Source organism: Macaca mulatta, chromosome 10 (genome assembly GCF_049350105.2).
Source record: "Macaca mulatta isolate MMU2019108-1 chromosome 10, T2T-MMU8v2.0, whole genome shotgun sequence".
NCBI classification, from domain to species: domain Eukaryota; kingdom Metazoa; phylum Chordata; class Mammalia; order Primates; family Cercopithecidae; genus Macaca; species Macaca mulatta.
In genome coordinates, this window is record NC_133415.1 from 100014296 (window position 1) to 100026629 (window position 12334).

At 46.3% G+C, this 12334-nt stretch overlaps 1 protein-coding gene across 50 annotated transcripts in view; it reads right to left on the minus strand.

Annotated features, from left to right (window-relative positions):
- Nucleotides 1-214: 214 nt before the first annotated feature.
- The window catches only part of ZMYND8 (zinc finger MYND-type containing 8), a 148179-nt gene continuing 136059 nt past the window's right edge, over nucleotides 215-12334 (minus strand). For 19 of the 50 annotated variants that reach the window (XM_077951943.1, XM_077951935.1, XM_015148884.3 and 16 more), the window contains 4 exons: nucleotides 12141-12301; nucleotides 11092-11158; nucleotides 3488-3571; nucleotides 215-1759 (listed from right to left, as the gene is read on the minus strand). In XM_077951943.1, the coding sequence (XP_077808069.1) occupies nucleotides 1623-1759; nucleotides 3488-3571; nucleotides 11092-11158; nucleotides 12141-12301 (449 nt within the window). In that variant the 3' untranslated portion in view covers nucleotides 215-1622. The remainder of the gene's footprint in view (nucleotides 1760-3487; nucleotides 3572-11091; nucleotides 11159-12140; nucleotides 12302-12334) is intronic. The other 31 variants (XM_077951946.1, XM_077951939.1, XM_015148888.3 and 28 more) reach the window with 2 other exon arrangements.

Sequence of the window (12334 nt, forward strand, 5' to 3'; positions counted from 1 at the left end):
CCTTCTGGGTTTGGTCGTGCAAACCTGACACAGCCATCCCGACCAAATGGAAAACTGCAAATTCGAGGACGACCACGGCGTTTTTCCAAAACAGTTTAATTAAAAAAAGGTAAAGAAATCTGAAAAAATCGGGGGGTGGGGGAAGGAATGGGAAAACCCAAAAAAGCATACCGTGTGAGTCTACTGGCTCAGTGACAAAGAAACACCACCATCAAAAAGATATTTAAGTTTAATACAAATTTTATACAAAGAAAATGTGAAAAAATACTTCCATATGCTAAAAGCAATTATGCTTCACAAATAAGGCCAGCTAGGCTATTTTTTTGTTTTTTTGACAACTGCAATTCACAAATGTTCTTTCTCTCCTGTTTTCTTCTAATACTCTCTTCTTATTTCTTCTCTAATATGGGTAACTAGCTGGAAACTGTACAGTTCGCATCCTCTTATCAACAATGAAGAGAAAGTAAACAAGACTAAAATGTACAACAAAACGTACTGGAATGATATCGTACAATTAATTTTCTCATATACATACATCACCTTTTGCTTTTTGATCAATGCTTTTTGTTTTACACAACATACAAAATGGCTCTACAGCATACGTAGTGTACGGACAGCATGATGGGGCCTTGCTTTCTCTCATACTGCCTGTGTTTCATGCTTACATAAAAACGTGAAATTCCATCATATAAATAATACGTACATGCTTCATCCCAGACTCAAACGTCCTCTGCGTGCACCTTGCCTTTGAGTCCTTGCTTCCAAGAAGTGCAGCATCTCTGACCAAGTGTGTGTGAGTGTGTTTAAAGGAACCACAAAGCAAAGATTTCTTTTTTTCAGAGTTCATGATCCTAACACTTTCTATGTTCTCCTCTTCTGTGACTGAGCTGAGTGGGGCTTGTTTCAGTTTCTCTTCTGTAAACAAGGACATAGTTTTTTCCCTTTTAGGAGTAGAGTCATCATTTCAATCACGTGAAAGAAACTAGCTTCTCCCTGTGTCCGTCTGGTCCGGAGAGCTTGCGTTTTAGGAACATTGTAACGTAGTAGCTGAAAGGGGCTAACGGCTTGACAGGATAGAGTCTGTGCCGAAACTCCCGATCCCAACATGCTGTGTAGACACATGAGTGAAAAACGGCTCGCCCTCCCCTGGGTATCCAAGGATGAGGACATTGAGTGTGAAAGTGGTCCCCGGGCCCAGTATCCATTCCATTGTGTGACTGACAGGCTAACTGACCATCCCTTCTCTAATACCAAAACATTCTTTTTGTTGTTGGGGTTGGTTGGGTTTTTTTAATTGTTTTTCTTTTTCTTTTTTTTTTTTTATAAGTTAAAGTTAATACAAATATAAAAAGGGGAAGGTCCTCTAGGTTTCAATGACATCCACAAATTATACATTATTTACACCTAAAGCACAGGGCTCGTATGGGTGAACAGTTCGCAGTCAAAGCCGATGCCGGGTGTCCTGTAGTGTAGCAGCCCCTGCGCCGGGGGCTCAGGCTCAACTGAGGGTTTTGTCATTCTCAAGTCTGAAAGTGGCTGTTCTCCTCCCTTTGTTGTTTCTTCTTTTCCTGGCGTCTGGGTTTTTCTCCAGTGGGGTGGGTGGTTTGTGTCCCGACTCGCTGCTAGTCCCAGAAGGTGTCCAGCCGAGACTCTTTCGGGAGGAGGCTCTTCGTGCTGGTACTGCTGTTGTGCTCGGCACGTGTCGATCCCCTCTTCTCATCGCTGCTGCTCCAACTGGATTTACTACTCCGGGAATGGTCTGAGGAGGAAAACCAATGTGTTTAGCATGCCTGCCCACCTGTGCCTGAGCATAACTATCCTGCAGTCTGACCTGCCCTTCCTGCATAGGAAACCACCTTCCCCTCCCCACTGATGGTTCAAACACTGCCACCACTGACTGCCCTACATCTGTGGGTCTGGAGAACAGAAAGGCAGCACAACTTATTTTTTAGGATTTAACAACAGTCAGTTGGAAAAAACAGTAGGGTGTCATGCTCACAGAGAATAAAGATTTGTGAACTGCCAAGGAAGGCATTTCTTGTGCCGTGTCTGGAACCGTGTACCCTTACTACATCACTGAACGACACAAGCACCCCATGCACTTCTGGGTCCAACCTTGGCTCCTGGAGAAAGATACCGAAATTTGGCATGCAGTCTACTTCCGTCAGTGGGATTTCTTTTATCCATGTATAGGCTACTTGAAAATGGACTTACAACCAAATCACACTTGTCCACCCAAGGGAGAGGATCATGAAGGAGAAGAATGGGTAAGTCCACCTGGGAACACAGACCCACTGACTCCTGGTAAGGACAACCTTATGGGTGACTGAAGGATTCAGAACCAGAGTAAGACCTAGGATGGCTTCAAGGACACATGGACAAGGAGCTGAGTAGTGACTAAGTAAGAAATAAATGAAGAAGCTGAAGGAAGAGCCAAATGAGGTGTCTGTGAAGAGCACTTTAGCCAACAGCCCAGGTCTGCAGGCTCCGTTGGACGGCTGACTGGGAGAAACTTCCAGCCAAGCCCTAAGATCCCATCACATCCTGGATCATTTACTAAGTTCAGACAGACTGGGACAGAATTATTTTTCAATTTCTTAAGGTGGGTGATAATGTTTGGTTGAAAGAGGTTGAGGGAATGAATGGAGTGGGCCAAGGAGGGGACCACGCTACTACCTAGCGGGGCTGCATTTCTTGCTGCCTGGTAAAAAGGCGTGTGTGGGTAATCATGAGTTCTGGAAGATAAGCCGTGAAGAGAATGACAAAGATCTCCAAAGTCATGTAGTTACTCAGGAGAGAACTCTTCTTAGTCACTTGCATCAGTGACCAAAAGGGAGCAATACTATGGCAGGCGGAGCTGGGGGCAAAGGCAGAGTCTTCTTAACAATCCTCAATCTGCCTTCTTATGCCTTCTTCCCTTAGCCGCCAAGCTTATGCTTTTAGTTCTTCGGAAGGACTCTGGGGAGTGATCCAGTTGGTCATCCCGATCCGTGAGAATATCCTACAGTATTGTGGTGAAACCACATCAAGTCCTTCCAGCTCTGGTAAGGGCAGAGACCACCGGCGGGTACTAGAAGAAATGGGACCAGGGCCAAGCTGAGTTCAGTCTCTCTCTCCCAGAACCAGGCTGGCCAATGGAGGGATCTGCAGGCCCTCACTCCTCATATGGAAAGGACACGGGACACTGGCTGCCATAGCCAATCACCACAGGAGGGAATCAGTGTTCATCTAGGACCCTTTATGAACAGAGCGAGGACGATCTCCATCAAGAAGCCAGGCCACATGCTCGCTCTCATTTCCTAATGCAGTTTGTGATGGCGACCAGAGGCACAGCAAAGAAGAAACATTGCAAAGGAAGACCCACCACTCAAAAGAACAGGAGAAGACACACCCACAAAGAAAAAACACACACAGACACACACAGAACGAGCCTTCTGCATGCCAGGAAGAAGCCCCGGCAGCTTCCGTGAGACAGGGTCATACTTACACTTCTGGGCGGGGTAGTTGGGGTGCGGCTGGTGGTCTGTGGTGGTTGGGGCATAGGCAGGTTGCTTGTCACACCTTTTGCTAACTGAAGAGATAGCACAGGTAGCCTCAGAGTCTGTCAGAGAGCTGGAATTCCGCACAACCCCGAGTGCTTACTATTTTTGTTCATCAACAGGCTACTGTTATTAGAACCAGTTGGCACCTTCATTCACGTCACCATTGTCCAACTTTAATGCAAGCACAGGAGACTAAGGCTCTTTAAAAATGCATATCAAACCACAAACAGGATCACTGGACACAGCACAGCATTACAGGTAGGAAATAAGGTATACAATGACATAAAAGCAACTCAGCATTTTGTAAGCCACAAATTCTCAGAACCACTAGCTCTGCCAATAGCCTAATTCAACCATGGGAAACGGAGGTGGGCACTAGAAACATGCTAAGGTTGAAGGCACCATCCCAGAAATCCAGACAACTTAAGGCAAGTAATAACATCAACTGCCCACAGTGATAACAGAATAGGGAGGAGAGGATGGAGAAGGCATACATTATGAGGAGGACTGAGGAAGGGGCTCCAGATGAGGTGGCAAGTAAGCTAAATTCTCAGCTATGATGGTAGCACACCAACAAATCACCTCTGAAATCAAAGAGTCAAAAAACAGTGATATGAAAGGAGTCTCCATAAATAACTGATATGGTGAGAAGTTTCATAGGAAAACAATTGAAAGTAAGATCAAGAGAAAAAACAGAAACTCTAGGAAAAAGTAAGGCTGTAAAAGAATGGAAATATAATCACAGTACACTATGTGACTCTGCCATGAATGATATGGTCATAATCATGTAAGTAAGAATTGTCACACTGCAACTTTCTAGACTAAGCCAACAGACAAGAGTGAGGCTTAACTGCAGTTATAGAACAGAATGCACATGTTCTCAACCTTGACAACGGGAAAGTCACAGGGCAGGTGGGAAGGCTGGCTACGACAGGGGTGGGAGAGGTGAGGAGAAGATGGGCTGCCAAAAGAGGGGTCAAGAGATATCTGTAGCAGATGAAACAAAAGGGCTAAGGAGGCAGGTGTTTCATTGGAGCAAGGTAGCACATAAAATAGTAACCTCAGTAGTGTGGGAAGAGGAAGAGTAACTCTCACCTTTTAAAGCTGGAAGTCAACAAGTAATATCTAAAGATAAAGTCAAGAAATAGAGGTATAGGCAAGTACATTATTTATTAGTAAGGAGGTAACAGGAGGACCAGAATGAGCAGTGCAAACTGGAACTAGGAAGAGTTTTTCCCTGCACTATTTTATTCTCTGCAACTCTGTGCATATGTATCTTTAACTAAAAGCTTAAAATGAAAAGACGAACAGGAGACGCCCGTGCCCACATACTAAGGGAGCTCATACCCCTACTAAAATTCTCTCCCTTCCAACTAAACTTAGATGTACTGTCCTAGTACCTGATGCACATAAATAGCACAGGAGCCTTGATGTTTTTAAAACCCATGCTCCTTCTAGATATGTCACGTGCGCTGTCACCAGAAAGCAAGTGCTGGCAGAAGTAAAGTGAGACGGATGAGGAATTAATTAGAAGGGGATCAAAATTGAGGACGTCTTTCTGCTTTGACGTGACCTGTCAACACAAACTGCTTTGGTGAGAAAATCGGGAAGACTGAGAAGACCGAAGGCTGCCTTCCCGCACAGACCCCTGTGGCCTCCCTGCAGCTTCTCACTCACACTCTCAGAATCACTGCGGCACTGACTGCAAAACGCACTTTTCCTGCCAGTTTCTGACCATGGGCTCCACGGTGCTCTCACAGTGCCCAGACTCTTTCCAAGTCCTAAATGTGGGACTAAATCTCTTGTTTTTGAGACACAGTCTCATTCTGTCACCCAGAGTGGAATGCAGTGGCGTGATCTCAACTCACTATAACCACCGCCTCCTGGGTTCAAGCAATTCTCCTGCTTCAGCCTCCTGAGTAGCTGGGATTACAGGGGTGCATCACCATGCCTAGCTTATTTTTTATACTTTTAGTACAGACAGGGTTTCACCATGTTGGTGAGGCTGGTCTTGAACTCCTGACCTCCAATGATCCGCCCACCTTGGCCTCTCAAAGTGCTGGGATTATAGGCATGAGCCACCACACCTGACCTAAATGTGGGGCTAAATCTCTTTTAGTGTATCCCTGGGTGTACCTCAATCTTCATCCAAACCCTGGAGAGGAGGCCCTTTCTGACATGAAGATACCATGATTCTAGCCAATCTGGTCGTCTTTTAAGAAGAAAGTCTCTGCTGCTGACCACGGTGGCACAGGCCTGTGACCCCAGCTACTCAAGAGGCTGCAGTGGGAGAATCGCTTGAGCTCAGGCCAAGTTCAAGGCCAGCCTTGGCAACAAGGCAAGATCCTGTCTCTTAGGTTTCAAAGCAACATTTAGAATTAAAAATGTCAGCTGGGCGTGGTGGCTCATGCCTGTAATCCAAGCACGCTGGGAGGCCGAGGTGGGTGGATTGCCTGAGCTCAGGAGTTTGAGACCAACCTGTGCAACACGGTGAAACGCCATCTCTACTAAAATACAAAAACTTAGCCAGGCGTGACGGTGTGCACCTGTAATCCCAGCAACTCGAGCGGCTGAGGCAGGAGAATCACTTGAACCTGGGAGGCGGAGGTTGCAGTGAGCCAAGGCTGCACCACTGCACTCCAGCCTGGGCAACAGTGCAAGACTCCGTCTCAAAAAGTAATAATAATAATAATAATAATAATTTAAAATGTCCATGACTGTTAATGGCTTAGGGGGATGGTGGAGTATCAGAACAGAAACTGTATCATATCAGCGGCAGAGTGTGTAAAGAAAGGGAAATGGAGACAAAATGAAATGACTTTTTTTTTTTTTTTTTTTTAAATATGAGGTATCATTCTGTTGCCCAGCTGGAGTGCAGTGGCTATTCACAGGCACTCACTGCAGCCTCAAAACTCCTAGGCTCAAGTGACCCTCTGCCTCAGCCTCTCCAAGCAGCTGGGACTACAGGTGCACCCTCCCTCTAGAATAACAACTCTAGAAGAGACATCTAACTGGGTTGAGGAAGGAGACAGGACAGGTCTTACGCTGTGCCATTCAATATGGTAACCACTACAGTAAGATAAAACGTTGAATTCCATTCCTCAGTCACACTAGCCACAGTTCAAGGCTTCAGCAGCGACACGTGGCTAGTGGCTACCATAGTGGACAGCGCAAATATGGCCATCGTCACAGAACGTTCTATTGGAGATGCAAGGTGTCAAGGAAGGCACTTGGAGATAGATGAGGATATTTAAGTGCCTAGGAAGAAAAGCAGTACAGAGTGAGAAATTTGGCTACAACAAAGGATGCAGATGCCTTTGAATGGCAGGAGAGAAGGACACAGCACACCTTGCAGAGGGCAAAGGAGCAGCCCTGAGCACCCAGGGATGGTGATGCAGGGAGAGATGCAGAGAGGTCCAAAACAGAGCAGAAAACTTGAGAAATGGCCAGTATGGACGATGGAAAATCCTGAAAAGGAAAAAAAAAAAAAAAAAACTTGGATTACAGCACAGGCCTCTGGCCAGGCTCGGTGGCTCACGCCTGTAATCCCAGCACTTTGGGAAGCCAAGGTGGGTGAATCACTTGAGGTCAGGAATTCAAGACCAGCCTGGCCAACACAGTGAAACCTTGTCTCTATTAAAAATACAAAAAATTAGTTGGGCATGGTGATGCACACCTGTAATCCCTGCTACTCAGGAGGCTGAGGCAGGAGATCGCTGGAATTGAGGAGGCAGAGGTTGAGGTGAGCCGAGATCATGCCACTCCACTCCAGCCTGGGCAACAGAGCGAAGTCTCCGTCTCCAAAAAAAAAGGAACACAGGGCCGGGCGCGATGGCTCAAGCTTGTAATCCCAGCACTTTGGGAGGCCAAGGCACGTGGATCACCTGAGGTCAGGAGTTCAAGACCAGACTGGCCAACATGGTGAAACCCCATCTCTACTAAAAATACAAAATTAGCCGGGCACGGTGGTGCACACCTATAATCCCAGCTACTCGGGAGGCTGAGGGAGGAGAATCATTTGAACCCAGGAGGTGGAGGCTGCAGTGAGCCGAGATCATGCCACTGCACTCCAGCCTGGGCAACAGAGTGAAGACTCTGTCTCAAAAAAATAAAATAAAAAAAGAACACAGGTCTCTGAGGACAAAAAGTATTGATAAAAGAAAAACAGATATTGGAAAGATGACCAGGCAGAAGAGAATCTTTGCTTCTGAGGTCAGTGACCCAGATTTGCATGTGTGATGAGATGAGTTTGTGTTCTTGTATAACAGTCTCCAGTTAAGCACTGAGGCTCAGGTGCAGGTAAATCAAAAGTGGAAAGCTGGGGTTGTTCTAAGGTGGGGTTTTGCCAGATGGACATGTTAGGAAAACATTCCGGGCCTGGGAGATTGGGTTGTATTAGCAAGGGTACTGCATGGCAATTAAGCTGGGTAGGAGCTGGGTAAGGAGGTAGGAAGGAGGGAGGTATATAAACAAGAGAGTTAGTAGATTTGGATGAGGAAAAAAAGGCCACATCTGCACCCTGACGTTTCCCAGAGATCGGTGCCTTATTAGTAGAGCCAGACACAAGTGCCATTACTCAGCCATTTTTGAGTTACAAAAGCAATTTTATAGGGGTCCACCTAAGTATACCTGACATATGGTTGCAAGCACGAGTCTGGATTGCAAAGCTCAGTTAGTTACATATGGTTGCAAAGCTCAGTCCTTGTTAAAAAGAGAATCAAGAAATATGAGAGATGCTAAAGACATCTCAGCATCAAACTGAGCCTGTTAGAAGGGGAAGTGAAGAGGGAATTGCTTTTTCAATAGGTGGTTCTGTCATATTTAAAGCCAAGTTCATATCTCCCTAAAGTCAGCTCATGTTACTCCCTCTGGCTGTGCCCCCAAATCCCACTCACCTTTCAAAGCATGAGTCTGGCGAGATCTGAACTTAAGTCTTGGCTCTCACAATTACTCATTGAGTTACTTGGGCATCTGAGTTAACACATCTGGACCTCAACTTGCTCATCTGTATAACGGAAATACTAACTATGTTCTCACGGACATTGGGAAGAAACATGATACGGTGTGTAAGTGCTTCATGCTGTTCAGTAGCACCAACAGCTGCTCTTCTGACTTCCTCTGAAACTCCACGGAGACAGGGATTTATCTGCCTTATTCAGAAAAACTGCCCCTTCCTACCCCCTGCTGGCCCCTCTCTTCCTCCCACCATTTACTGGGGCTTCTTGCCTCCTCTCCTTTCCACTCCCTGGGATAGTGTGCCTCAGGTCAGGAGTCAGCAAACTATGGCCAGCTCAATGCCTGTTTTTGCAATTCAGGTTTCACTGGCACAGGGCATACATTTGTTTACATATTATCTATGTCTACTTTCACACTACAATGGCAGGGTGAGCAGCTAGGACAGGGACCATGTGGCCTGCAAAGCCTAAAATACTTACTAAATAGCCCTCTACAGAAAAAATTCCTTGACCCTGGTCTAGGTAATACTCCTCCAGCCCAGAATGGAATACAATGCCTCTCCCAACTACTTTCCTGTACGCCACCCTCCTGAGGCCAATGGACTCCTGCCAGATTCATCCCACCACAGCATCATTCATCTTCTCGGATGCCATATCGATCAAGCCACTTTGAGGCTCCAAACCCTTAACAGTGCCCCTCTGTCTGAAACAGTGTTTCCCTAACTTGGAGCTTCCTCACACCACCTGTGCCATTCCGACACATCCATAGTCCTCTTACATATTGCTTAGTTCAAGTTTTTATTTTAAACTTCTATAACTTAGGTCAATAAATAAACTTTTATTGTTAGCCAACAAAAAGCACAAAACCAATAAAATCTGCTGTCAAAGGCAACTCCAAAAATGAATGTAATGAAAACCTTAAATTAAAAGTTCTAGGGTGGGGAGCATGCTGCTAAAATCTCGAGTCTGCTCAGTCTTTGTTAAAAAGAGAATTAGGAAATATGAGAGATGCTAAAGACATCTTAGCACTAAACTGAGCCTGTTACAAGGGGAAGTGAGGAGGGAGTTGCTTTTTCAATAGGTGATTCAGTCATATTTAATGCCAAGTTCATATCCTCCCTCCTAAAGCAAGCTCGTATTACTCCCTCTGACTGTGCCCCCAAATCCCACCCAACTTTCAAGGCCTAGCCCCTTCAGGAAAGCGTTCCCAACCCCCTAACAATGGACATCACTTCTTCCTCCATGCACTCAATATGCAGAAGTGAAATGAAATGTTTGCTTTTCAGCTCAAGAGAATCATCAGTGGCTCATGCCAGTAATCCCAGCACTTCCGGAGGCTGAGGCGGGAGGATCACCTGAGGTCAACAGATCAAGACCAACCTGGCCAACATGGCAAACACCATCTATACAGTTTTTTTTTTTTACTCTGTCTCCCAGGTTAGAGTGCAGTGGCACGATCTCGGCTTACTGCAGCCTCCACCTCCCAGGTTCTCCTGCTTCAGTCTCCCAAGTAGCTGGGATTACAGGCGCATGTCACCACGCCCACCTAATTTTTGTATTTTTAATAGAGACAGGGTTTCACCATGTTGGTCAGGCTGGTCTCGAACTCTTGACCTTGTGATCTGCCCACCTCAGCCTCCCAAAGTGCTGGGATTACAGGTATGAGCCACTGCGCCCAGCCTACAAAACATTTTTTTAAAAATTAGCCTGACGTGGAGGTGTGTGCCTATAGTCCCAGCTACATGGGAGGCTGAGACAGGAGAATCACTTGAGCATGGGAGGCGGAGGTTGCACTGAGCTGAGATCACGCTACTGCGCTCCAGCCTGGGTGACAGAGCGAGACTCTGTCTCAAAACATCAATCAATCAATCAATCAATCAATCAATCAGCAACCAGAAAGGTACTGGAGCTGTGGTGCCAGGCAAAAACCTTGAATGAAATAAAACTGTCTTCCACCAGGAAGGCACCTTCTCTGAACCCTTATGGAATGACCCAAAACTGCTTTAAGAAAGTGCAAGAAAAAGATTCTTTGGGCTAGGGAAGGAAGACAGCTCAAACTCCACAGAAGAAAAACCCTAGATGTCAAGTCTCAGAAAATTTCCCCAAATCTGCCTGTCAGGTTATTTTCCAAAAGGAAAGGATTTTACAGAAAGATCATCCACCTGAGTACTGCCTTCAATTCTCAAAGGTTTGAGCACCTTCATCCACCATATGCAAGTGTTAGAACCTCAGAATAAAATCTTACACAGTGTCATTTACCATGCTCATTTCCCTGAGAGAAAAAAAAACTCCCCAATTCAAATGCACTTCTTCTACCCTACCCCAGGTCAGCAACAGAGGCCTCTGTCCAAATGGAGTTTTATGTGGATCCCAGTAAATACAACAGGTAATACCAATCAGTTTGAAGAGGTACCTGAAAGTTAACATGCTCAGCTACCCACTCACCCCCACTGACCCACCCCAGGCACCTCTAAGGATCCATGATCATTTGGAAACCATTGGAATAAACTCTTCAAATTCTCCCTGACAAAATGGCTCCCCATCTGCCCATCTGAAATGTGAAAGCACCGTTCGCCCACCAGGGGGCAACATACCAGAGCCTTGGTTGGAGCCTAAGAGAATGGAGGAGGGCGTCTCTCTGGAGCCAGAAAGGTCAAGGGTCTAGAAATACAAAAAGAAAAAGATGGACTCAAGGCACTGAGGCTAATGTCGCCCCCACAGGGAAATCCAGGGAGTCATGGGGGTGCTCATCGCTGCCCCCAAAGCATCTCAGTGCCCTCTGCCTGGCACGGTCAGGTGGGAGTGATGGGCACAGGGCGGCCAGGTGGCCAAACCCCGGGTGCCATTTCCCACACTGAACAGGCTGGAACACAGCACCAGGGTGGCCCCTCATTCTACCCTAGAACATCCACTGTTTCCTAAACTCCACTCACTAACAGACTCCCCTCCAGATTTTTGCCATATCTAAGAAGAGAGTTCAAACTTCTATCAGTCTGCTTTTAATTCATGCTAGCCTCTGACTAGCTAATACTATCAGTTAAACCAATGTGTTTTAACTGACAGTCTAACGATTTATCTTTTTCCTAACATGCACTAAAATAGACGAACAATGACTAAAAATGTAAACAACTATATACTCATGAAAATAGTCTTCGCATACCACCGATGTCACATACATATACATCACACCCTGGCAAACAAGGAGGTGAAACCTTCGTGGCCCAATGTGGCGGCCACTAGCCACATGTGGCTACTGAAATCTCAATTAGTTAAAATTAAATAAAATTGTAAAATACAGTCCTGGGTCACACTGGCTGCACTTCAAGTGCTCAAAAGCTGCATGTGGCTAGCTGCTACCATTCTGGGTGGGAGGTATAGGACATTTCCATCATCGCAGAAAGTCTTCCTGGGCGACACTACTCTACACTTTGAGGGCCCCAGGGGAAAGTACTAGGGAGCAGTTGCCAGGTCCTACACACACCAGCTCAGGCTCCATGTTCCCACACATCCACTGGAAATTCTGGCACACTGTTACGACAAGCTTCCCAAAACATGCAACTTTCAGGGCGGCAGACAGGGGGTCCTAAGTCCACTTGGCACAAAGGGTAGATGTCACTAGCCAAAGGCACAGGGGGATCCTCACCGAGCCACTGTCCTTGCTTTTCTCAGTGGATGTCTCCTTCTCTTTGGAGGCGCTGGCCGTTTCTGAAGGTGCTGACTGTGTGCTCGAGGAACTCCCCTGGGATGACTTATTTAGTGTTTCTGTGTTCACCTCAGCATCCGCTTCCTGCTGAGGAGCAGTAGCTGGGGACAAAGGAGAAAGAGATGCCACATATA